Source organism: Cyprinus carpio, chromosome B21 (assembly GCF_018340385.1).
Source record: "Cyprinus carpio isolate SPL01 chromosome B21, ASM1834038v1, whole genome shotgun sequence".
NCBI classification, from domain to species: Eukaryota; Metazoa; Chordata; class Actinopteri; order Cypriniformes; family Cyprinidae; genus Cyprinus; species Cyprinus carpio.
Genome location: NC_056617.1, coordinates 6,395,470 through 6,423,302, shown reverse-complemented (window position 1 = coordinate 6,423,302; position 27,833 = coordinate 6,395,470). Strand labels below are relative to the sequence as shown.

Here is a 27,833-nt window from a genome sequence, read left to right as displayed (position 1 = left end):
TGGGAACTTTGTGTATAGTTAATTATTGTATTACATTTTAAAACCAAGGTAAACTATAAAAGATGTTAACAAGGATTTGAGAATTAGTTATGGTGGCACTATAAACACTACATTTGCTTTATTAAATATGTAGCAATCGGTATAATACCACTGATTGCCTGCAGGCTGGTCCAGATAAATAGAATAGAATAGCCATATTTCCCTTAACAAAATATTTATCCCATCAAAACAAACTACAAATAGCTATGTTTAACTCTTCCCATAACAAAAAACCTATCCCAACATAAATTGACCACCCTGTATTTTTCAAAACATATGTATTGCAATTATTTCTGTTCTTTTGCTACAGAGAACCACTGATACATAAAATAAAATAGTATAAAAAGCTAAATTTCTATAATTTCTCATAAAACATTTCTTATCATAAACTGATCATTCTGTATTTAAAAAAAATTCTGTACTGCAGTCACTACTGTTCTTTCATTACAAAGAACTAGTGAAAAATAAAATAAAACAAGATAATAAGATAGCTATATCTCTAACATTTCCCATAAGAAAGCATTTATCCTATCATAAACTGATCAATCTGTATTTTTCAAAACATTTTTGATCTTTCTCTATAGACCGAAATCGTTAAAACCAACATGCAATCAGTTGTTTGTGATGAATAAAGGTGGAGAAAGTGTGTTAAAGCCCTCTGTCTCTGATCTAATCCCTAACAATGGCCCGGGTCATAGAAGCTTCCATAGAGCAGCGCTATGGCTCACGGCTGGGGTTCTTACATAATCCCCGCATGAGGCTGCCCTTGTCAGACAGAGTTACATCTGCATCCAGGAGCTCAAAGCCTCCAGTCGCACTTCTGCTACTCATTTACACACTCTGAGCTTCCAATTATATTACAATATACTCTAGCAACAGGCAGAAATGACCTATGATATATACAGGCAGAAATGACCTGGTTATTCCAGACATCTTCCATTATGGATAATGGAGACTACATGCTTCTGTGAACCTTCAATGCAGCAGAATTTTTTCTAAACTCTTCCACAGATGTGTGACTTGATGCCATCCTGTCTCTGAGCTCTATAGGCGGTTCTTTTGACCTCAGGGCTTGGTTTTTGCTCTAATATGCATTTTGATCTTTTAGACCATTTATTAAGTCATGTGCACCTTTCCAAATCATTCAATTGAATTTGCCACAGGTTAGTGGAATCATTTAAGTTTTTTTATCTTTAATAAATTTGCAAAGATGTTAAAAATCTGTTATTTGCTTTGTCATTATGGTGTATGGAGTGTATATTGATGTAGAGAGAAAAAGTAATTTAAAGCAGTTTAACATAAGGCTGCAACAAAATGAGAAAAATAATAAAGGGTTTTGAATACTTTCGCAAGGCACTATATGAATGTATGCATATGCATATATATATATATATATGCATATATATATATATATATGCATATAAAAATATATATATATATATATGCATATATATGCATATATATATATATATATATATATATATAAATATATGAATGCATGCATGCATGTATATGTATACATACTTTATATAAATTCACACACTTTTTTTTTTAAAATAAAAACAAGACATAAAAAGTCTTTGATTTGTGTTTTATGTAAATTGTTTGAGAAGAAAAACATTTTTTTTTTTTTTAAAGATTCAAAATAAGCATCCACAACTTTAGGTTCTTGCTTTCACCAATACAATAAAGCTTTAACACTTTTGGAGAAAAAAATCTGCCTTATTGTAAAGTTATTACCAAAGGGAATGCGTTAAAACACTTGATCCTGTTGCAATTACTTTTTTTTTTTTTTTACCACAGTTCAGAACATTCCTGGTACAGTGATTGAGTTTATGAAATGATTCCTGAACCAGTATTGAACAGTGAATATAACGTCAGACCTCTTAAGAATATATTACATCATATTCAGGAATCTTCCATTGCAAATGTCACACACACTTGGAAAAGAGCGGTCATTCATTCCTGTACAACTCTGATCAAATTAAAAATCAAGAATAATAATAAAAAAAAAATCTCAAACAAAATACTTCAGTTTTCAAGCATAATAATTTACAGTTTGCAGAAAACAGAAAACAAACAAACTGGAAATTAACAAAAATGGGCAATTTACATGTGCTATGTTTACCAAGAGCTACGAATCATCAAAAAAACTTCTTAGCTGCTGCTTCCTGCTGACTCCTGGATGTAGGAAAAAGAAAAAGAAAAGAAAAATAAGTAAATCATGACTCTAGATTTTGTCTATGTAAAAATAAACCTTTTACAATCGTTAAATAACAGTCCTAATATTTGTTTCATTCTATGCAAACAAAATGTCCACCTTGAGTGATTTCCATCTTGCTTTTTCATTATATGAATTAAAGAGAGCTTTTAATTTAAAGACACTGGGAGAGATTTCAGTACCAAAACGTCTGAGGAAACCTTTGTAGGAAGCCAACAGCTGAAGCTTAATGAAGCACCCAATCAGAAAGGAAATCAGAAATTCTCTTACCATTTACATACCTCTTAAAGAGCTTTGCATGAACACTGCAACATAAAAATTCACTCACTTGTACATAATGTAGCCAAAGAAGAGGAGGGATTGAACGACGATGAAGATCACAAAGTGTGTGGTAGAGAGGCAGGCGGTTAAAGGAGGAAGTTCAGGACATTTCACTTTCTCTGCAGGATTCTAAGGATCATGACCAACAAGAAGGGGGGTTATTGGCAATTTTCTTTGGACACATACGATTTAAAACAAGGCAGAAACCACATGGAGAAGTGAAGGGGTGATTGGTAAATGACTAGAGAATCTATAAATGTAATGTAATGTAATGTATAATATGCATTAAGTAATGCGATATAATATAAATTATATTATTAGTGTTCTTAAATACTAAATTAAAACAACTTGTTACAATATACTGTATATATCAGTGTTGTTTTAGTATAATAAATGTATATTATATATATATATATATATATATATATATATATATATATATATATATATATATATATATTATATATATAAAAAATAACTATAAAATAACATTTTAAAAAATATAAAAAAAAAAACTTACAGCATAAGTATCAGTGTTATTTTACTATCATTTACATACTATTATAATTTTAATTGTTATTTCAAATTTGTACTATTTTTATATTTGTTTTTAAAAAATTTGCTGTAATTTTTTGGAATTTTCATTATTTTTTTAATAGGTCTATCTCTATCATTGTGTTTTTTTATTTCAGTTTTAGTTTTGGGTATTTTAGTATATCAAGTTGAAATAAAATGAGAAAGGTTGGCTTAGAAACAGCTGAAATAAAACAAGTATAATTTATGTTTTATGTTTATTTCAAATAACCAAAGTTTTAGTTTATTATAATAAACTATAAATTTGTTCATGTTATCAAAAACAAAATGGTTTGACTATTTAATTATGACATTATGGTTATTTGCCAGCTAAGCCTCATATATGCTGTGCTATAGGACATAATGTCTATATCACATGTCTTACCACATTTTTCTGAATTATGTGTTCGATGCTCCTCTTGACGACATGCAAATGCTCCTTGATGTCATTGAAATGCTGGACTGTCTCATATGATCCTAGTCCGCCTGCGTTGCCCTGCTGCTGACCCATTGCCAGCTGCTTAAGTGAGCCTGACAATGAGTCCCTACAAACCACAACACAACATTAGTGCAATGCTTCAATTGCCATTTTAAAAACTTCAAGAATATTCATAATTCAGATGGCACCTAAAATACTATTAATTATTCAAGAAGAAAAGTTAACATTTTCAAAGACTTTGCATGCCAGATGGTCCAGATGCAGCTTGTTTCCTGCCTGTCTACATACAAGGGAACAGTATGTCATACAAGAGGATCTTATCAAACAATCAATTCCTCTGAGACTGAGTGTCACAAGACTTAATCTATGTTTTAAATGCATAAAACCGCATTAAGCTTAGAATATCTGATCTGATTCCTAAGACAAAGCTCATGTTTTTTTTGGATTTCATTACAATAATTCTCTATTGTAGACATGAGCATGCAAAAAGATGATTTACATTTCCTATCCTCACTCAAAGTATTAAAAAATTGCAACATGTCATGCACCAGTCCTTGCAACTGATAGATTTATTAGGCTTTCATTAGATAGATTTATTTAAACAATTATACATATCGATATATAATTGTCTCCAAAAACACGAACAACATTCTGACATTTCAATACATTTCAATGGATAATTCAACTTTCTGAGTGATCGTGTAGAGAAATGGATACGAAAAAAAAGAGAGAGAAAAAAAATCCAAGACTGGAAATACAATTTTAAAATTGCCAGCTATTTTTACAAGTTTTACATGACCTTGACACTAATATACACCGACAAAATGGTTATAAAATAACCTTTAAAATAAAAAATAAAATGCAATCTAACAACGCAACATTGAAAACATGCTAGAAAATCTCCTATGTCTAAATGAGCCACAAAACCTAACAAATCAAACAACATGTTCACTTACCGTTAGCTCTGACCGTTATAAACGTTTTGAGCCTCTCTCTCACCTCTAGTGGTATCTTGATAGAACTGCATGCAAATGCTAGTGTCCCTGATTACACTGGCAAATGACTGCTGCGCCCAAGGTCTTCAGCCAAGAAAATCTTAATCTTAATATTACAGTGAATTGTCCCAATCTAATCTTTTAAGCCTCCACTCACCCAAAAAAAAATATAACATACACCCCAACATAAAAAAAAAAATTAAAATACAACTCAACCAAAAAAGAAATCAAAACTAAACTAACCAAAAAACATAAACACTTTCCCAAACCAAAACATATTTCCGATGATTAAGAAATACCCATTCAGGCCATGCCACAGCTTTCCTCAGGGGGACACTTTCATTTGGCTATAAGCAGTACGCTTAAAATGCTCATTAAAGATGGAATATTATTATTCTACAAATATTACATGAATATATAAAATGGTGATACATTTATAACTGTTGTGAGTATAAACAAACAATCAAGAAAATACTCCAATACCTTTTTTAAATGTACTTATTTTATAATACACGTATTAATAATACACTTTAGTTTAAAATGTATTGCCAGAACTGTCTTTTAATATATTGGATTTTTTTTTTTTTTTAATTTATGATCAGAATATTAAAAAAAAGAGCACCGCACAGTTTAACCTTTTAATCAGGAACACATCTTCAAATTTAAGATAATTTCTCTGCTTTACTTGCATTTTTGACTGATCACGTATTATCCTGTCCCTGAACCCCATTTCTTTGGATATCGTCTTCAAAATTCTAAGATGATTATTAGGATAAAAAAATATGAGGGGACGGTGAAAATGAAAACGTTTGGTAAGTCCTAAGTACAGTCTCCTTGGGGAATTACAAAGACAAGAAAGCAATCAGAAGCAGACCGTGTATTCGCTGGTGTATGATGGATATATTTAAAGATGCGCATATAATCCATCAAACAGAGGCCCATAAGGAGCCTAAACGAAATCAAATTTGTTTCTTATGGGAGAAAAAAAAAAAATTAGACACAAATCTCCCTTGAGGCAAAAAGTGAACATTTAGTAACCCTCCCAGTAATCTTTATCCACTTCAAATGACCTATATGTCAGAAGAAGGCGCTTTTTCCCCATCAGATAAGTCATTTTATAGGGCTAAGATGAGTAAAATGAAATTATAATAAAAAAAAGAAAAGGTCAAGATCTTAATATGTGCATAATCTATAAGATGAATTCGATCAACTGAGCATTTGTTTGTTGTGGACCAAATGCTGTTTAAATATGCGGCAACAGGATTAGCCTAAATGAACAATCGACACAGATTACTGATCTTTTCGATGTCCTTCTGACAATAGGATGACAATGTGGCCTCAATTTTGCCATTTTGATGAAGACTGCTGTATTATGTTTTGCTAATAGTAATATTAGAGGTAACGATATTTGCATAGTCTCTAAATAGTGAAACTTTTATGGGTAAAAAAAAGATTCGTTCAAACACCACCTTGTTAACATGGACAAAATGGTGTAAAAGATTCAAGATAGATAATATAAAGATAAGAATAAAGCTTTTTATATTGTGGTAAACTTCAGTTTTAATAAAATATAGGATGTACAGTAATTAGGTTATTAAAAGATTCAAACAATGCACTTCTGCAACCAAACTCTTAAACTCTTTATCTAAATGCGTCCGCTACAAACAAATCGCTTGCTTAAATCCTTAACAACAAAACTATCGCTAAGTGTTGTTCTAAAAATCGGTTTAACAATCATTATAGTTTGGATACATCCGAGTTAAAGAGTTGTAAAAACAGTCTTTTGTGGGCTAATCCTCTACTTGTGCGGTTAAAAGAGTTTTAAATGCTGTATTTTGGTGTCTAATCCCAAAGCCTCATTGTTTGATTTTGTCTTTGTGTTTTAATCCTTGTTCGTCAACACCTCGCTTCAAAAACACCTGGAGCAAAACAAACAACTGTCCGCTAACAAAACAAAAAATCAATGCTGACATTACAGAGGTCAAAACAGAATAACAAACAACTGTATTTAATCTGGATTAAACAATGAACATCTTTAGATCTTTATGTAGAGACACAACAAACAGGAAGTTTACAGACAAAACCTAATCTGTTGCGTTGTTCAGTCTTTTGCAAAGGCATGTAATGCGTTAAGGCCTGCAAGTAGTTGTTTCACTGAGACACTTCATTGGCTAGGAATTTTCTGAAGTATACCATATGAGTTTTTTATTAGTTAGTTTTAGTTTTGATTTAAATAAATTTGTTTAGGCTTAGCAATTAGAAAACATGCTATTTATAATAAATGCCACTATAACATGTTTGTTTTATGCTTATATTTTTCTATTTCTATTCCTTTCTAAATACTGTTAAATGTAAAGGATTTATTGTGGAGTGAAGGTAAATAAAATATGTTTATAATGTATTTACTGATGCAACTTGTGTGCTTTTCTTCTTTCAACAATGCAAGTTTGACCAGGTGTGACTTAAAATCAGGCATGACTTATATTTCGGAAAATATGGCAATATTTCAGTTATTTTGGACAGGAGAACAATATTTTTCTTGTGAACTTACCTTACTTCGTTAAGGTTCCTCAAAACCTCCTGTTGTGTATTAATGATGGTCTCCATTTCATGAGTGGGAGCCTAAATAAAGCATGCAAACTATTAGTTAGGCTCAAGGACAGTTTAGATCATAAATTAGATTCACTTCTAAGTATTTAAAGCAATCATAATTTTGGTGCGTTATAAACTGATAAAGTAACATGTTTTACAAGATGTCAGACTAGATCTAAATATATATTATGAAGGATTTAGATTGGATCTGAGATAACAAATCTGGTCAACATTATTTTTATTTTTTTGCCACATTTCAATTGCATTTGTCACATCCTACCTGTCCTGACTGTGCTTGTGACGAGCGTTTGGAGATCTCCTCTGTGATGACTGACACATAACGGCGCTGTTCATCCAGAATCATGGCCAGCTGCCTGTTCAGTTGCTTGATTTCCAGGTGGATTCGATTCTGTCCCTCAAACACCTGACGGATTTCCCGGTCGTTAAACATTTCAAAAACTTCCACAACAGAAACAATAAAAACACTTAACACAACAAATACTACAAATCATTTTTAAACCAATTTAAAACTCAATAAAATCAAATTAATTATAGTGGAAACAGAATCTGTTGTAAAATAAAATAAAATAAAATAAATAAATGCATAAATATAAATTAATAAAACACGTATATAATGTATTAGAAATAAATAACATTTATTAGACTGTATTAGACAAAATGTGGCTCGTAAGATCAGAACAGGGTTTATAAAAAGTGTATTGGAAAAGTGTGTTTTATAGATAAAATATTATCATTCTAGATTTCTGTGTTTTTATGTCAGCTTCTCTTAATGTTTCCAGGACATTTCTTTTGACTATGAACATCATGAAAACCTAAAGCTGAATGTGCATCTGAGGTCAAAACTTCAGACAGAATGAGAGCAACTCACTGGGCTGCCCCTGAACATCAGGGTGCTCTTTCTGAAACTCCTCTTTTCTTTTGTCCAGCTCTTGTTGGAAATTCTCAAATTCCTCCTGGTACTTGTCCTTCTCCTCTTTGGGAATCTCTTTTTCTGGGGGAGGCTTCATAAAAAAAGACACAAAACACACATTCAAACCCACTCACTCACATAGACACACTTATGCATACTCCAATTATAATGAACAAGAGGAATGGAGTAAGAGGTGGACACTTATGAAATAAGTATGGCCAATTCTTTTTAATACTTAAATGTGTGTACGCGACTGTGTGGGGAGGAAAATGCGTACCAGATTCTGCCCTGGCTCTGCAAGTCTGAACACCAAAAATGACAGAACGTCATGGTCATCTGTTGAAAACAAAAAAATTGTTTAGCCATATTTTTAAAGCTGCGGTGTGCAATTTCAGTACCACCAGGAACACCAAACATGTTTTAAAGTTTAAAATGGCTTCTTTTAGCTATGAATGCAATAAACTATTCATTAGATGACTTTTAATGGCTTAAAGGGACAGTTCATCTAAAAATGAAAATCTGTCATCATTTACTCATCCTGAAGTTGTTCCAAACCCGTATGAGTTTCTTTCTTCTGTTGAGCACAGAAGAGGATATTTTGAAGAATGGTTACCAAACAGTTGACGGAAGCCATTGTTTTCCAAAGTACGGAAGAAAAAATACTATGGAAGTCAATGGCTACCAGCAACTGTTTGGTTACCAACATTCTTCAGAATATCTTCTTTGGTGTTCTCGAGGCTGCGTAAATGATGACTTTCAGTTTTGGTTGAAATATGTCTTTAATGGTTGAAAGCAAACTATTTTCTTGTTAGTTGATCTAGCTGAAGGATAACAAAGAAAACACTGGACAAGAAAATTTTGTTATGTTTATCCCATACCTGCAAGTCCTCCAGTGGCTGCAGAGATGCCAAAATATCCAGTATCAGGGATGATCATGTTTTCAACTCGGGTGCAGAACTCATAATCATCTCTATCAGGAGTGAAGCCGTTATTAATGAAAACCTGAAACCATTGAGAATATTAAGATGTTACTATAGCTTGGAAATGTCAGATTTGACCCAGTTTTGATAAAATTGACCCAAATTACATGAACATGCAAAAAAACAAAAAAACAAAAACAAAAAAAAAAAACCAGTTGTACAAAAATCTAGTAAATGATCAGGGTCAAAAGGTCAAATAATAGTTGGTTCTTTAGAATTAATCTAACTTTGACCTACCGATAAAGATTTTCGGTAGTAGGTGATTTTGGCACGTACAGGGTAAGGTTTGTTTCTGAAGTCTCTAAGGCATGTACCTAGAGACTGGGTTGTGCCATCACTGGAGAAAAAAAAATGGTTTATTAAATACATGCATATATAAACACAAAGACAACAACAACAAAACGTTTCCTTTTCATGTCAATATGAAAAAAGCTAAATTAGTTTCTATTTAAATTTCCGTAATGTCATGAATCAATAAAAACATATCAAGAATATGAAGGCCTATGGTTATGTTTGCGCAGTCTAGCACATATGCTGCTGACAGCTCTCCCCCGCTGGCTCACAGATCTAATTTAATGCTTTCACTGTTACTGCACTCAGATTAAGACAGACAGAGGATTAGACTCTCTCTCTCATAAATAATCATATCTCCTAATCTCCTTTCAGTTGTAAAAATGAGAGCACTGATGTCAGCAAGGAGGATATGTTTACTTACTTTTGATGGTCATAAAAAAGTTTTCCATTGTTACCCACCACCAGGACAGCAGGATTGTTTTTCTATAATAGCAAGGTCACAGAAAAGAGACATAATCCTTATTTAGTACAGAGGAGATAAATCTACTGAGGTGCATTGTTGTTTGTTCCTGAGGGAAATGCAAAACAAATAATCATAATCCTTTGATAAATATATATTTAGCTCTACCTTAAGATGTTTTGACAAAAAAATGCACATCGTTCAAAAACAAACATTATTAGGGCATTTTACAGACACAAACAAGTGTTCTTTTTTTAATTATCTAATAATTACAATAAATTCTAGGGCTGAAAAATTATTGAAAACAATAAGGCTGATTAATCAAATTTTTATCAAAGACAGATGAGTAAAAACATTTAATATAAAATGACTTTAAAAGTCAATATATTGTTTGTTTTCTTTTTTAAATATTATCTTTACTCAGCAAGAATGCAACAAGCATTTCTAACCTAAAAGCAACAACAATTCAGAGTAACATTTGATACAGCTGTAATTGTAAAATAATTTATAATTATATTTTTTTATACATTTAAATTATAAAATTAAATAAACAAATCTGCAATAAAATTATATTTAATTAAATGCAATTTTTAAAACTATACTTGCAATCACCTTTCCATCATTATCAAAAGAGTCAAAGAATATTCCCACGCCGTTCCACTGATCAGCGGCCCCGTACACAGGACCCTCCAGACCTTGACCGGCCGTGAACCATATGGCCTACAGAACACAGAAACACACACACACACATCAGGCTCTCTTCAGTGAGCATGGGTAATTTGGTAAGTGGTGCTTGAGATCAGTGTGGTCTGCTCCACTGGACTGTGGGACAATTCAAAGAAAGCACATGTTACTTGTACAACACTACATTTTAATTGCTCATTCTACACCGCAAATGCCGAACAACGTGAAATTATCAAGGCTGACCTGTGGATGCTTTTCCTGATAAAACGGGTTTATTCTGTACAAAAAGAAGTGCACGTGATAAGATGAAATATCTAAACCTAATGACTTCTAACAATTAAACAACATCATATTTTGTGCAAGTTAAGTGGTACAGCGCCCAGGAATGCAGCCACACAAAAGGAGCTCATGATGAATCATAGTGAGCCTGATATGTAAACCTACAATTTTATGACAACTATATGTTCATATTTTATAAAAAAAAAAAAAAAAAAAAAAAGAAGAAGAAAAAAGTGGCTTGTTTGCCCATGCAAACCTGCCACCACAATGCTAGGGGGTGTAGGGATGTGAATTTTCACGTTGCGATAATTGCTAATGTTTTTATCATGGTATTGAAACTTAGGGCGAGTTTTACTAACAGTTTGCACTAGCGCAAACCATCTTTTGGTGTTAAAATCATACTGTCAGGTTTTACTAAAGACGCTCGGTAATGAATTAGAGCTGAAAAGGTGTGGACATAGTTATTTTTGTGCTTGAACTTATTGAATATGCATTTGTAGGAGTTTCCCTGTCAGACGAAAAATTTATGGGAGGAGGGTATTCAAATGAATAACGCAACGCGTTTTACTAACGTTTGCGCTCGTCAAATTACTGGCATCTGCACCATTATTTAATGCCCAAAAATAGCATGTCTGAAACTATTTTGCACTTGACAGCTGCAATTATAGTTGCTAGGAGGAGGCACCACAAAGAACAGAGAGCGCGTGGTAGAAGCATAGACTGTTTAAAAACATGGACGTAGTGTCCGTGACGTCACCCGTAGTTTTCTGAAGATTGTTTTTTGAAGCTCAAAGTGGGCGGAGCGGGCTGTTGCCATCTTGGCAGTGCGTCACCGCTCATCACTCCCAGATCATCGAAAATGGGCAAAAAAGCGGGAGTGGGTTGCTGAAGCCAAGCCCACCTAGCTTGATGGCAGTGTCAGAAGCGGCAAACCACCCGTTTTTTTAAATTACGTTTTTTTAAATTAAGTTTTTAAATTAAATTAAGAATTTTTAGGCTTAATTTAATTTAAACGGATAAGTTATAAAAAATTCACCCCCTCACAGTTGTCATGAAGGGCAAAATTAGCTATATAGACCAAAATCATTTTTTTGTACCAGGCTGTAAACATGTTTTTTTTTCTGATGTAAAGTTGGGGATTTTAACATGGAGAGTCTATGGGACTGACTCCCTTTTGGAGCCAGCCTCTAGCGGCCAGTCAGTGAATTGCAGTTTTAGTCACTTGTTGGCTTGATGAAAGAGAGCAGGAGGTTGCCACTTGGGTAGAAGGCAGAGGATTTTTCCACACGTATTAATTTATTTTGAATGCCAGAAGAACATATTATTCGAATATATCATTTGCCAAGACATGTTATTTTAAATTTGCTTCTGGAAATAAAAGACGACTTGGAACCCTCAACTAGGAGTCATGCAATACCAGGTCTATCAAAGCTTCTAGCAAACATTCATTTTTTTGTCTTCCGGTTATTTTCAACTTACTGTGGCTTCTTTATTTCTTCTTTTTTTTATTTGCGACTACGCTAATTTGCGCTGCACTTGGTATATTGCGCTGGTCGATATGTAAATGAGATGTTGTGTTTGTTTTAGTAAACCACCCGCAGAAATGTCCCCTCCCATCGGCGCTGTTTTGGAATTGCGCTCTCGCATTAATTTGCCCTGTTTAATAAATCTTGCCCTTAGCTACAATTTTTTTTTTTTTTTTTTCATAATACAGTATAACAGGTTTAACAACTTTTTTGTTTTAACAAAAATAACTGAACATTGAAATACAATAAATCAATACACAAAAAATTAAAACAGATTAAAGTGCAAAAGAATTATGGAGACCAATAGATAACACTTTACAATAAGATCTCGTTAGTTAACCTAATTAACAATGAACGATAGTAATATTTGCCACAGAAGAAGTTATTCTTTGTTAAAAAATTCAATGTTAGTACATGTTAGCTCGGGTTCATTAAATAACAGTTGCAACTTTTAATTTTAACAACAATGTTGAAATTAATTTAGATTAATTTGTAGTTTATGTTAATGAATTTACAAATGTTAACTAATGGAGCCTTAATGTAAAGTGTGCCTGAACACAGCATACAGCGTTGATGTGCAGTTTAACCAGTTGATGGGAAAATAATTCTTAAATTGCATTAGAAAAATCTGAATAATTTATAATAAATAATTATTCAAGGTATTTTGAAGTGCCCATGATAACGAAAGTTATTATTGTGAATGTGATATATCGCATTACCTAACACCAGCACATGTCTACTAGGGTGTTCTGGTTGGTTGCCCAGGCAAGACTATGCAGGTGTTCTGAATGTCTGTTCTATCCACCATCAAGCCTCTATGATTTTTTGATCTCTACATGAAACTTCACAGGAAGTAGACACACTGCTTCAATGTTTCGTAGTTTCTGTTTGACATATGTGTCCTTCACACATCAGATAAAGTTTTGAACTTTTGTCATGTATAAGTTTTAAACCTCATGTTTATTAGCAAAATGCAGGGATTCAAAAAATCCGGAAAAAAAGTATGGTTTCCGCAAAAATCATAAGCAGCACAACTGTTTTTAACATTGATAATAAGAAGTGTTTCTTGAGCAGTAATTCAGCATATTAGATGATTTCTGAAGGCTCATGTGACACTGAAGAGTGGAGAAATGATGCTGAAAATACAGCTTTGATCGCAGAAATAAATTAGATTTTAAATTACCTTAAAATAGAAAACAGTTATTTTAAGTTACAATAATATTTTTCAAAAACGTACAGTTTACCGTACAGTTTTCTTTAAATAAATGCAGCCTTGGTGAGTATTACTATGGAAGCTTGTTTCTGCCAAGGCATAAAAAATATATATAAAAAAGGTAACTGGGATATTTTTCTGACTCATAATTCTGACTTTCATCTCATGATTCTCGCAAATGTGAGTTAATATGTCACAATCTGGACTTTACTTCTAAGAACTGTGAGAAAAAAAGTTCAAAAAATTAAAAAACAAACAAAAGAAATAAGCCTCCATACATAAAAGAAATGTAGAAATTAGGCTGGAATAAATGAATAATTTGCCGTTCTTCTTTTTATGTATGTCTCTTACAAACGAAAGTGTACATAGAAAGCATTTTCAGTGGCACTACTTGTAGGAGTATGCACACTGGGGAAACCAGGGTTAAACATGACCCTCCACTGTCATAAAGATAACAATTTGTGTCTGTCTGTGCTTCAATTAGAATAATAAAATATAATTAGAAAAAATGTAGAAATTAGGCTGGAATAAATGAATAATTTGCCGTTCTTTTATATAATTATATAATTAGAATAATAAAATATAATTAGAAAAATATTAATAATTATTTCCCTTTTCTTACCAATCCATCTGCTCCCATTCGTCCTCGTCCAGACACACGAAAAGCCACTTCAGCTTCCCAGTGTTCAAAACTTACGGGGCTTTTTGTCCATACCGAACCCTTCTGGCTCCGCAGAGAAGGGGTGATTCTGATCTGATCCGAACTAGGAATGGCATCTGGAGAAAAGGTGGAAATGGGAAAATGCATGAATAAAAACTTATTTCCTAATAATATTAAGAATATTCTGATCATTGAGCAACCTGATTTGATGTAAACAAGTTTTCCAATTTATCTTTATTTTTTTATATTATAAGGCTGTTTCTCAAAACCAGGAAGATCCGAGGTAAGAAAGCTGGTTTCTGAGCATTTGTCAGTTACCAACCCCATCAGTATATCTCACATTAGAGAATATAGAAAGTATTCATGCTTCATAATTTCATTATTAAACACCCATGTGTAATATCTGGCACAATACCAGGTTTATGAGTAAAGACTTCCCTGACAGTATACATCTCTGTTGAGATAAATCCATTTAAACAGAACAATATGACAGAAACCACAACATTAAATCTGAGCACTAAGTAAACAGCATTTATTGCTCCTGCCGGCTAAGAGATTTAGAAGTGTTGCAAAACAGAATTTTGCTCTTCACACATGCAGAGACATGTTTAACCTGTTAGGAAAACTAGAGCCATGTCAGCCGTGAAACTGCATGCATATATTTATTAATCACAGTTCACAAAAATTTTACAAAAAAAATGAAAAAAAAAATATCATGACAAACCAAATACAAATCAAATTTACACATTATTATAAATAATTAAAAAGTAGCTGTTGATTTATCAAAAACAGCTTGCAGTGGACCAAACATATCAGATCAAAATGTAAAATTTGCATTATTACAAGTAACCCCACATGCAAAAGCAATGCAATCTATCATCATTCATTCAATTATGACTGCACCACTGGTTCAGTTTATTTTAATGCAACTTCACATACATTTAAAAGGGGATTTAAACTACACTACATGGACTACACATACTGACAAATGACAGACAGAGATACAGATGGATGAGAGAGGACAGACAGACACCCATCTATAAACTTACTCCCAGTGTGAATCCAGAAAGGGATTCTTCCATCACTCTGTGTCAGATGTGGCCCTTTGAAACTGTATTTATACTCAAAGCGCCGGTGCGGCGAGTCCCCGACAGCATTGTCAGCGAAAACGTGCGGAAATATTAAAGATATTAGTAATATATAGACATAAGATGCCAGGCACTTAGCTATGGACACCGCCATGTTTGAGTCTGAGTGCTGACGTAGCGCAGAGAGGGGCGGGATGACTGGAAACGCTGAAGGGCCAACAGGGCGCTCTCTCATTGGCCGAAGCGCTTGATTGACACAAGAGGAATTAATAGCGAACCGCTTTGAGCCTCGTTTTCAGATACTGACGACTTGGTACTAGACGTGTCATAGATAGCATACGAGTAAATTACTAGAGTTTGATGTGCTTTTATATAAAGATAATGACCATTTGAATTGTAAAGAACAACATATTGTTTAAACATTTGTTTATTTTATTAGAAAACACCATATCCATTAGAAGAAGTGGACTCAATGTAAACCAAATTTTATAAATGCTTTTAAATTATATGTAAATCTCTTGGAACAAACCAAAAACAAAAAAATTGCTGAAAACATGTAATGCTCTGAAAGCATTAACTTATTAACTTCTCTTCTCTTCTCTTCTCTTCTCTTCTCTTCTCTTCTCTTCTCTTCTATTCACTCCACTTATCATCCCTTCTCTTCAACATACCAAACACAGCAAATGCCTCTTCTCTTCTCTTCTCTTCTCTTCTCTTCTCTCAGTTAATGTTAATATGATAGTGTGTGGATATGTAATAAGCTGCCTCTTGTTCTTGTGGCATTGTACATACACACACACAAAAAAAAAAAAAAAACATATATATATATATATACATACACACACACACACACACACACACACACACACACACATATACATATATATATATATATATAATATATATATATACACATACATACACACACACATATAGATACATATATACACATATTATATAGTATATATAATATATATATAACTATATATATTAATATATATATATATATATATATATATATATATATATATATATATATATATATATATACACACACACACACAAGTGCTCACATTCTTTGGTTTTCCAGCATCTTTTGCATATTTTAACCCTTTCCAACATTGACTATGATTTTGAAATCCATCTTTTAACACTGAGGACAACTAAGGGACTCATACGCAACTATTACAAAAGGTGAAAACATGCACTGATGCTCAAGAAGGCCACACAATGCATTAAGAGCCAGGGGGTGTAAACTTTTTTAATTTGATGATCAGGGTAAATTGTACTTATTTTGTCTTCTAGGTAACATAAGTAATTATGTAGCTTCTGAAATCCAGTACTAAATAATAAAAGACGAAAAAATATGACCGTTAAACAAAATGAGAAGAATTTACACATCATTATCCTGTTTAAAAGTTTACATCCCCCAGCTCTTAATACATTGTGTGGCCTTCTTGAGCATCAGCAAATGTTTTCACCTTTTGTAATAGTTGTGTATGAGTTCCTCAGTTGTCCTCAGTGTGAAAATATGGATCTCAAAATCATACAGTCAATGTTGGAAAGGGTTCAAATATGCAGAAGATGCTGGAAAACCAAAGAATGTGCAGGAGCTGGAGGATTTTTCTGAAGAACAGCAGGCAGCTGAAGTGCTCAGGACCAACGAGGGACTCATGAACAATTATCACAAAATATAAAAACAGTCGTGGATCATCCAGGAAATGACACATTAAGATTCAAGGGTATGTAAACTATTGAATGGGGTCATTTTTATAAATTCAGTTATTAAAACATCTTTTATATTAAATAAACAATGCAATATTCGAAATAACTTATGCAATTTTCATGATCCCTCACATTTTGTTTCAATTATTAACATTTTGTACATTCTCCAATATATGTAAACACATGAGCACAACTGTATATAGATAGATAGATAGATTTATAGCACTAAATACTCATTTACATATTTATATATTTACAAATTTTTGTGTGTGTGTAAATATGCAAATGTACATTTAGTGCTATGTAAATAATTTTTTTATAGTCAAAGGTTTTTTTAATGTTTTTTATAGAAATAATTAGGTACAGCTGTCACGCACAATTTACACACATATTAGCAGTCCTAAATATCAAAGCATTTAACAGAATCAGGAAGTTATGTTAAGATTATGATAAGAAGACTCTATTTCCTTCTCAGCACACACACCTTGATTGACAGAACAAAAGACTCTTAGCACATCCTCTTATCCTGCTAGTGAACCTGTAATTAAGGTCTTAATGAGTGCTATCTTTATGAGATTGCATGGTTAGCGTGACCTCTCACTGTGGGCTGCATCAGGTAGCACCCTGTCATTCTGACCAATGCTCGCAGGTCAGTGCTAATGCAGCACTAGCACCGTGTGGAAGCGATCAGAGCCCAATGAAGAGCAGGGGCTCCTGAGGTGTCTTTTTCATAGGGGCATCCCAAACCCTCAGCAGGACATGAGGGGGGTCTGTCATAATCCCCTGCCATTCACTTTTTATGCTAATAGCTGAGGGCTAATGAGCGGGTGACATCAGCTGACCCTGACACGGCTAAAGGAGAGTGGCCTGCAATGGATTACATGCAGTATCATTTGTGTTTTGTTGCATATAAAATCAGAAAAAGTATTTTTTATATTGATCAAGAGTAGATAATTTACACTGACATGCACACAGATGACATGATGACACAGCAAAGCAGAGCGACATGCTAAACTCCATCTAAAACTATTTTAAACTGCATGTTTCTCATGCTTTTGTTCAATATTTTGCGTACATATAAATATTTTATATTTGAAGTGTTAAACATACATGTGTAACTTGTCCTGCACCATTTGTACTACAAACATCAATGATTAAACTTCCTCAATCACATGACTTGTTGAAAAGAGAAGTGCTATTTATTTGACAAGATATCTGATGTAAACTTTTAACTGGCGAATGGGGAAAAAGTCCAATAAACTTGCACTGATAGAGAGAGTCACCATTGATAGGAAATAAAGAGTATTGGACAAATAAGAACCATTGGAAATATCTAAGTTGCAAAATCAAATGTCTTAAGAATATATATATATAATCCTGTGTATATAAACACTAATAAGAACCATCTACCATACACACAGATCCGCCCATCATCTTGCTAGTACTGGGTTGGACCCCCTTTTGGCTTCAGGAATCTGAGGTGTGCATAGACTCATAAATCCTCAGGCGAATATTTGCATGAAATCACCATGTTGACTGCAGATGTCGGCTACACAAGAATAGGGTATTTTCGCAGTGCAGTAACCTTATCAAGTACCTGTGTAAATACAAATGCGTTTGAAAACTCCGGAGAAAGGACGAGGGCTAACAAAGACATTCTCACCGGCCATGATTTAAAATGACGTGTAACATACTGTAAACATTGTGTCAACTAATATGACGTATGATGAACAGCGATAAATATATGGACGATACAAAGACATTGCTGTCGACTGGCTTACGTCACTTCCTAGGACACACTCTTGGTGCGAATGCAACCTTTTAAATGGTTCTGGGAAATAGTTTGCGCAAAATTGTCCCAGTACTTTAGTACTGTACATTTAGTTCTGGAACTAAAGTGGTGTGAAAGGCCCTATTGATGCGAATCTCCCGTTCCACCATATCCCAAAACTGCTCTATTGGACTGAGACCTGGTGACTGTGGAGGCCATTTGATTAAAGTGAACTCATTGTCCTGTTCAAGAAACCAGTCTGAGATGATTTGAGCTTTGTGACATGGTGCATTATCCTACTGGAAGTAGCCATCAGTGGATGGGTACACTGTAGTTATAAAGGGATGGATATGGTCAGCAACAATACTCAGGTAGGGTGTGGTGTTAAAACGATGCTCAGTTGGTACTAAGGGGCCCAAAGTGTGCCAAGAAAATATCCCTCACGCCATTACGCCACCACCAGCCTGAACCGTTGAGACAAGGCAGGATGGATCAATGCTTTCATGTTCTTTATGCCAAATTCTGACCTTACCATCTGAATGTCGCAGCAGAAATCGAGACTCATCAGACCAGGCAACGTTTTTCCAATCTTCTATTATCCAATTTTGGTGAGCCTGTGTGAATTGTAGCCTTCATTTCCTGCTCTTAGCTGACAGGAGTGGCACCCAGTGTGGTCTTCTGCTGCTGTAGCCCATCTGCTTCAGGGTTCGATGTGTTGTGCATTTAGAGATGATATTCTGTATACCTTGGTTGTAACGAGTGGTTATTTGAGTTGGTGAGCGTGATTTCACCAAGTACAACATGTTCCTGGATCAACATTCCAATCAACCAATCAGAATTGAGATATAACTTTTCAGGAAATATCTGTTTTAGGCTTACAATCAGGGATAAGTGCTTCTACACCCTTTTTAATCAGCTATCATTTCCCACTGATTTTAGGAATAAATTACGGGTAGGGTTAGGTTTAGGGGTAGGGATTGGGTTAATTCTATATTTTTACACAAAAATTATGATCCAGTATAAACAAAATGGCAAGTCAGAGTTGACAGATTCTTTTGTAAAAATCACACAGAACATTCGAGTTACTGTTTCCTTTCTATCATCTCTAACCAGTCTGCCCAGTCTCCTCTGACCTCTGACATCATCAAGGCATTTTCATCCACACAACTGCCGCTAAATGGATATTTTCTCTTTTTTGGACCATTCTCTGTAAACCCTAGAGATGGTTGTGTGTGAAAATCCCAGTAGATCAGCAGTTTTTGAAATACTCAGACCAGCCCGTCTGGCACCAACAACCATTCCACGTTCAAAGCCACTTAAATCCCCTTTCTTCCCCATTCTGATGCTCGGTTTGAACTTCAGCAAGTCGTCTTCACCACATCTAGATGCCTAAATGGATTGAGTTGCTGCCATGTGATTGGCTGATTAGCAATTTGTGTTACCAAACTAATTGAACAGGTGTACTTAATAAGTGGCCAGTGAGCGTATATATATATATATATATATATATATATATATATATATATATATATATATATATATATATATATATATATATATATATATACATATAAATAAATAACTTTAAAGGCAATATGAAGGACTTTTAAATTAACTTAAAAAACAACAACTAATAGGTGATTAAAAATTGTCCAAATATTTTATAATAATAAGGGAAAACAGCATTTATTGATACATGTTTCCATTATATATTCAAATAATTATACTCTTCATTGTAAAAAATTATGATTCTATGCCCACATGTAAACATTTTGTTTTTGATGTCAAAATCAAGTTTTTTTTGACTAATCTCTTGTCTGAAAATCCACTCAACCTTATACATACCTAAAACTCTCTCCACACCCTTAGACAGACTCAAATGTCACACCTTGTTATGCAAAGGCTGCTGGAATCCCTGCTTGTGAGTAACACATCAGCATCAGTCCGGATGATCTCTTCCTGTGGCCTATTCTCCAGCTCACGATACTGCCCTAATCATGACAAGTGTCTCTCTTGTTCGCATCATTAGTTTAGCCTGAGGAGAGAGTTTGTAATTGAGGTCCCTTCTCTTTTGTGTGAAGTTCATTAGGAAGTTAATTCTCACAGTGTGGAGGAAATGCACAATTTAAATAACAAAGGAAATGCAAATGGCTCATTTGGATTGGAGACAAAGGCACCTGATGGGAGCTAATGGATTACGCATCAGGAGAATACCTTGACAAATTAGTCAGCACAAATATTTGGCCAGCTAATTATGCAGCCAAAGAAATGTTGTTTTTGGAAAGCAGATGCAAACAGGCTACAGGTTTTGTGTGTAAAATAAAGCGACATGGCAAGAAGAGTCATATAAACTCCTGATACAGAAGAAAAACTGAATTACGGCAGTAATGTGTGTGCAGGGCTCATTGTGTGCACTCTTTGTGCATTATAAAAAGGTCTTTTCGGGTCATAAGGGACACAGAGCAGCTGAGCACGGCTTCTCCCCTCTCAGCTGGGTTCCCTTTTCTGTATTCAGTGTGTCTTTCGCATTGAATTCACAAACTAATGCAAACAGACAAAAAACAACAAGTATTTCCACAACAAAACCTAAGTAAATAACAGCGGCGTGGAAGAAAAGCAGCATGTAGCATTTTATTATCCTTCACCTGCAGGGAGTTGACTTGAGCACTTCAGACCTAGATGGTCTATTCATTATGGTATAGAACCGACATTAAGATTTGACCCCTATTTGGACCTAGCTTATGGTGTTAATCAAGTAATGAATAGGTGGATAATCAGGGATGTGTTTGTTATTGACTTTTTTGAGTGTTAACCTATTGAATGACCATAAAATAAAACATGTTGTATGAGTCTGTGAAATCTCTGTAGATAATTATTATATGTCATATATGCACTATGTTTATTATTATTAACACTACTGGTCAAACTTTTGGATTTTTTTTTTGAAGGTTATGCTCAGCAAGACTGCATTTAAAACACACTAATAACAGACATATTGTGAAATATTATTACAACCTAAAATAAATATATTTTTTATTTGAATATATTTTAAAATATAATTTATTTCTGTGTCATTCCTCTAGTCTTCAGTGTCACATGATCCTTCAGAAATATATATAATATATATATATTTTTTTGTGGTGTCAAACTATTAATCATGATAAACAACATCCAAAATCAAATAATATGTTCACATAATATGTGCGTTTACTATGTATATATACAAACAAAAACACACACACACACACACAAAAAAAAAAAAATTAAGTAAACCAACTTTTTTTTTATGCGATTAAGCGCGATTCATCGTTTGACACCACTAATATATATATATATATACACACACACACACACACACACACACACACACACATACAAAAAAATTATCAATAATAAATCTTAATATTATTACAAAATAATTTTACTAAATAATATTACAAAATTTCTATTTCAACAGCGAATAATTATTGCACGTATTTATAAAAAAAAAGTTTTTTTTTTTTTTTTTTTTTATAAATATGTGCCAATTAAATGGAGTGTTAATACATACTTATTTTTTTTAAATACGTGCCAATTAAATGAAGTGTTAGTACATACTTCTTCAACATCTTGTGGCACCTATTTTATATGTGAGATGTGTATTGGAGAGTATGTGTCTACATAAAGAAATAGTGCCCTTTGTGTGTGCATGTGTGTGGTGTTTTGAGCACTCAAACATTTCCCTAAAGTGGTTCAACACAGTTCTGTGTGTGTGTGTGTGTGTGTGTGTGTGTATGTAGAGTGCGCTCTCATTATCTGTCCGAACTAAAGAGCATTCACTGGAGAGGCCGTGCCCTGCTCTTATTTACCGACACACGAAAACCAAAGGTTCCAAACAATATCGAATGGATTCCTTTATCCTCACAAGTGCTCGCCATCTCCTCCACCTTTGAATGTCCCCTCTTTTCAGATACCTGCATGGAAGAAAAAAAGAAGAAGAAGAAGAAGAAGAAGAAGAAGAAGAGGAGAAATTTACGACAAAAGGATATCCTCAACTTTCCTCTGTGGCCCCCCTCGCGAAGATAGAGGGCCTAGTTTAAGACCTTTATTTGTGTAAAACCTCTCATTAACTCCGCTCATGCTGTCTCCCTCGGCCTGCCGTGGCTTAAGTAGTGCACTTTGTAAAAAAGCTACCAATTAGTCACCCATCAGCTCCAATTAGAAGAGACAAAACCTGTATAAAGATAACTGGACGAGAGCGGGAGGGAGGCTGCGGCCCACTCGCTGCACCGGGGCCCTTTCAGCGCCGAAAGTCCCCTCCTCACCTTGTTTCTCCTTCTCTACCTCTCTAAGAGCCCAGTGTTGTGGAGATGGGAAGCCAGGCCTCCCAGGAGTCTCAGAAGGAGGGCTATTCAGCCCCTGTACCTGTTTACGGCTTCTAAAGCGTTGGGCTTGCACACAATCGGCCTTTGTCCTCTCGGTGCTTCCTTTAACTTAGGCCTCAACAAGAGCAAGCTTTCACTAGCGCTCTCTTTCTTTCGGCGGATTGAAGAGGGGGAAAAAATGAGCTGAAAGAGTGGCTTTCGCCTCATTAAAATCGAATTTGCACTGTCCTGTAATTACATGGGAGGGCAACAATGTATTTCTTCCCCTCAATGAAGGTTTTTGGGGCAGTTAATTTGGCGCTTGCATTTAATCTCTTAAAGGCATTAATTAGCGCGGAGTGAAACCCTAATTTCCTCCGTCGACGCTGGAAGTTTTCCCCTCCCGTTCTTCCATGGCGAGCGAGAGCCGTTAATAAAATTACCTCATTAATGACTTTTATTCCAGCACAGTGACTCATTCAGGATCTGCCATTAAGCATTAGCTTGATGCTGTTTGAACGGGGCCTGGGCAGGGGGCCCCGGGGTGGGGCCGCATTCACTTTCACTTGTGGTTTTTCCTTCATTGTGGGCAGTTCTAAATAATGAGGGAGGCAACCAGTGAGATATAATTAGGAACAAGGGGGCACTTCAGCAAATATTTGAAATCTTTTAAGGCTGGCTCTTGTACACTGTCCATTAATTACTTCCAGATGGGATTTCGGGGAATATTTTGGGCTGAATAATGTCCTGTTTACCTCCCCCCACCAAGCTACTCTTCTTCTAATCTTAAGAGCTTCTTGTTTGTTTCATGCCGCTTTCTTTCCTTTTCAGGTAAATAATGTTAGTGCATTAAATGTCACTGGCCCAGAATTAACTTGATGACATCATTTATTGGGTAAGAGAATAACTTACATTAATAGTTTTATTAGCACAGCATTTGTGTCTCTTAAGGGGACAGTTCACCCAAAAGTGAAAATTCTGTAATCCTTTTCTCACCCTCATGTATGGAAGCCCATTTCTACCATGAAATAAAAAAAAATTAATGCATTAAAAAGTTGAAATTATGACTTTAAAAGTAATAATTATGAGATAAAAATCAAAATTGTGACATTAAAAGTCAAAATTATGAGATAAATACTTGAAATTATGGCTTTGAAAGTTAAAATTATGACTTATGTGATAAATATGAGATAAAAAGACAAAATTATGACATACTTAAGTCATAATTACTTATGACTTAAAGAAACATATTATGCCCCTTTATATAAGTCTCTGGTGTCCCCAGAATGTGTCTGTGAAGTTTAGCTCAAAATACTCCACAGATCATTTATTATATAATTTTGAAAATGCCTGTTTTAAGTGGAAGCAGAAACATTTTTTTTTTTGTGCCTGTCTCTTTAAATGCAAATAATCTGCTGCTCCCCACCCCCTTTTCCAGAATAGAGCTATGCCATTACAGCTCTAGTTTCAGCCTCAGACGTCACGCCCACTACGGAGCCCCGCACATGACATGCAAGAAAAAATTAATAAATTGTGTGCACGATTTACTAATTCGTTCCCTCAATGTACTAAAACGTGCAGATGATTACTATTGTGTTCCCTCGATTTACTATTGTGTTCCCTCGATTTGCTAAATCGTGTGCACGATTTAGCAAATCTAGGGAACAATTTAGTACAGTAAATCGTGCACACAATTTATAAATCGAGTGAACGAAATAGTAAATCAAGGGAACGCAATAGTAATCATGTGCAAGTTTTAGTACATTGAGGGTACGAATAAGTAAATTGTGCGCACGATTTAGCCTTCTATTTTTTCCTGCATGCCATGTGCGGGGCTCCGTACGCCCATGGACCGTTGGCTAAACATCTGATGCATATGGGACACAAAAGCAGAAACACTTCAGGAGTGTCGAAGTCGTCATCGGATTGGTTGAATTCTAAGTAGTGCTGTCAAATGATTAACCACGTTCTTAAACGTTCCGCTTGGAAACAAAGATGCCATGGCGCCCAAACCCCCTCACTAAAGAAGAAAGCCATAGTGTTTACAACGTGAGACGAGCGCTTATCAGTATCAACTAAACACAAAAGTATGTGAAATATTTAAAAGTTCGTGGCATAGAATCTTTCAAATACATCCGAGAGTTTTACACACACCTGTCTGTTATTGTGGGTGACATTTCCACGCCCTGAAATGTGATGCTAAGCAAAACGAACTGTGATTGGTGTGTTTGACATGTCATTCAAAGAGTCATGGGATTGACCATGAAAGCTGCCATGAATTCCAACCAGGTCTGGCTACGCGCAACTATTACAGCTGGTGCTAAAAACATCTGTTTGCTATTTATCAACACTGTTCTATGAGTTTAAACTTCTGGTTCGGTTTTCTGAAGCATACATCAAGCACATGGACAGGACTGTCACCTGTGAGAGTAAACTAAGCCTACACAGAAGTTTAGGTTAAAAACCACTTTACACAAAACAGTCGGTTATGCTGTGACTCAACTGCCTGGAAGTAAAATTGCATGTTTCATGTGTGGCAGCAGCATTATACACTGAATAAATCAATAAATCCCACTTCTCGTTGTCTTTCTGAGCTGGAAACTCTAAATAGTGTTCTGTAGCGCATTAACATAGTTGTTTTGCTCAAACTTTCACCATGGCATCACAAATGCAGGGCTTGCGAAATCAAAATGACGGTGCCGTGGCTGTAATAAATTTAATCAGTAATTATAATGAGATCCCTTTGCCACTGGATCTGACGTGCTCTTTGCAGGAAAAGGCTCGTTTTTCACACTACTTGGTGTGGTAATGCACTGGGGACCTGATTTAGTTAAAACCTGGGTCATTTTCTGATATGTCACCTTTGTCGAAATTATGCTTTAAAAGTAGGGACACGGCGATTAATCGCATACAAAATAAATGTATTGTTTGCATAAGGTTTTCTGCATATATTTATTATGTTTCAATGTATTATGTATATATGTATAACTTCAGTGAGGTATTCACAACAACTGTTCACAACACAACTATTCAGATGTGTGCTGGCCAGATCAGGACTGTTTCCTGTGAGAGTAGCCTACAATGCTTTTCAGACAAATAATGCTGACTCATAGCCTGTAAGTACATTTTCATATGTAAAAATTTGTCACTGATGATTCAAAAAAAAAAGTGCTTGTTTTTTGTCATTTCTCTGATCAAAAATGCAGACATGTTTTTATGTTTACGCAGAACGGTAAAAAGAAAGTATAAGGCAGTATTATAAAAATAGAGAGGAGCAACAATGTATGTGGAAACTATGTTTTTTTTTGTTTTTGTTTTTACCTTAAACTGCATAAACACATATCATTATACACAAAATAGCAACGTCATATGACCCCTTTTAATGTTTATGGCTATCTATCTATCTTTTTTTTTTTTTAAATATAAATTACCCCATCAAGCTGGACATATAGATGGGGTTAAAGGTTCAATAAATTCTTTAATAAATTACCCCATCAAGCTGGACATATAGATGGGGTTAAAGGTTCAATAAATTCTTTATTTTCCCCTGAGAAATAATGGTGGAAATATTTTAAAGTTTTTTTTTCTTGTTAATAAATATACATATTCACTTTCAAAAAAGTGAGAAATACTCACTGGAGTAAAAACATGACAACTAGCCACAGTCTCCCTGATATATCATGCTACTGAAAAATTACCATAGTACACAATCAGACACATGTATACATATAAACATATAAATGTTCATACAATGTGATCAAACACATGCATGTTAGTACAGTTCAGCTAAGCCAACTAAACACCAGCTTGTTCAAGCTGGAAGACCAGCTAGACCAGCTTAAACCAGCCAAGACCGGCAAGGCGGTAGTTCGGTTCAGGTTTTTCAGCATGTTGAACCAGATCAAGTCATTATCCCAGCAGCACTGGTGGATAATTACTTCAGTGAAAACAGATCTAAACAGGGATGGACTTTAATTACAGCCTGGGGAACTAGGGCGCAAAACTTCTCAAAAGAGAGACATGGAAAGGGTGTCAGGCTTTTGAGAGGAGATAATTGGGACCAGATCTGAACATGGATTGATTTTTGGGGATTGTGCCACTCGGAAAGCAAGCCAAGACAGTCCTGAATGAGCTTCACTGTGCCCAATAACGTTTGTGAATGGGTTGAGATGGAAAGGAGGAGTTGCTCATGTCAGTTACATCTCCATCTAAAATAACCACAGGCCCTGAAATGTCAAAATAAGAGCCCCTTTTAATAGTTATTAAGCAATTGCTCCATGTTTATCTTATTTTTTATTTTTTTTAGAAATAGGCCTAAAACAAATCATGGAAAGTAAATTGTTCAACCAGACTAAATGTTTGGAAAGGTGGCATGAGCAGTTATAAACACTAATTCAAGCTGTCTCTATTGTCTATTTTACATTTATTAGAATTAACTGAGTGAGTGAAGTGCTTACAAAAGGCATTTTGTGTTTACTTCACGCTCCACCTGATTATTTATCTCATTAGGAGGGAGGAAATGAAGACACAAAGAACAATGGTACTCAGTGACCTGTGCAGTATTAGCATGAAGTGATAAATTTACTCAGTGTCACAACACATTAGTATGATCACTTTTCACCAGTTTTCATTTATAGGTTTGTCATTATCATCCGTTCTACCACAGGAGGGGACAAAGTCTGGAGCTTGTGTGTTGTT

General features: G+C 34.7%; 1 protein-coding gene across 1 annotated transcript; it reads right to left on the bottom strand.

Annotated features, from left to right (window-relative positions):
- Positions 1–1,781: 1,781 nt before the first annotated feature.
- LOC109087115 (protein ERGIC-53-like) lies at positions 1,782–15,522 on the bottom strand. Its single transcript, XM_042747958.1, has 13 exons — positions 15,258–15,522; positions 14,170–14,324; positions 10,458–10,565; positions 9,807–9,868; positions 9,329–9,428; positions 8,990–9,113; positions 8,389–8,447; positions 8,070–8,202; positions 7,461–7,639; positions 7,140–7,210; positions 3,540–3,699; positions 2,589–2,710; positions 1,782–2,220 (listed from the first exon to the last, which is right to left on the bottom strand). Exons 1-13 carry the CDS (start codon positions 15,448–15,450, stop codon positions 2,184–2,186), a joined length of 1,503 nt encoding a protein of 500 aa, XP_042603892.1. The 5' UTR covers positions 15,451–15,522; the 3' UTR covers positions 1,782–2,183.
- Positions 15,523–27,833: the final 12,311 nt, after the last annotated feature.

Excerpts from the sequence above, each read along its gene's own strand:
- LOC109087115 (XM_042747958.1), bottom strand. The coding sequence starts at position 15,450 with ATGGCGGTGTCCATAGCTAAGTGCCTGGCATCTTATGTCTATATATTA. Across the intron at positions 14,325-15,257 it reads TTTCTGGATTCACACTGGGA|ATGCCATTCCTAGTTCGGAT; the intron begins GTAAGTTTATAG and ends CCTTTTCTCCAG. Across the intron at positions 2,711-3,539 it reads ACATAATTCAGAAAAATGTG|AATCCTGCAGAGAAAGTGAA; the intron begins GTAAGACATGTG and ends CATGATCCTTAG.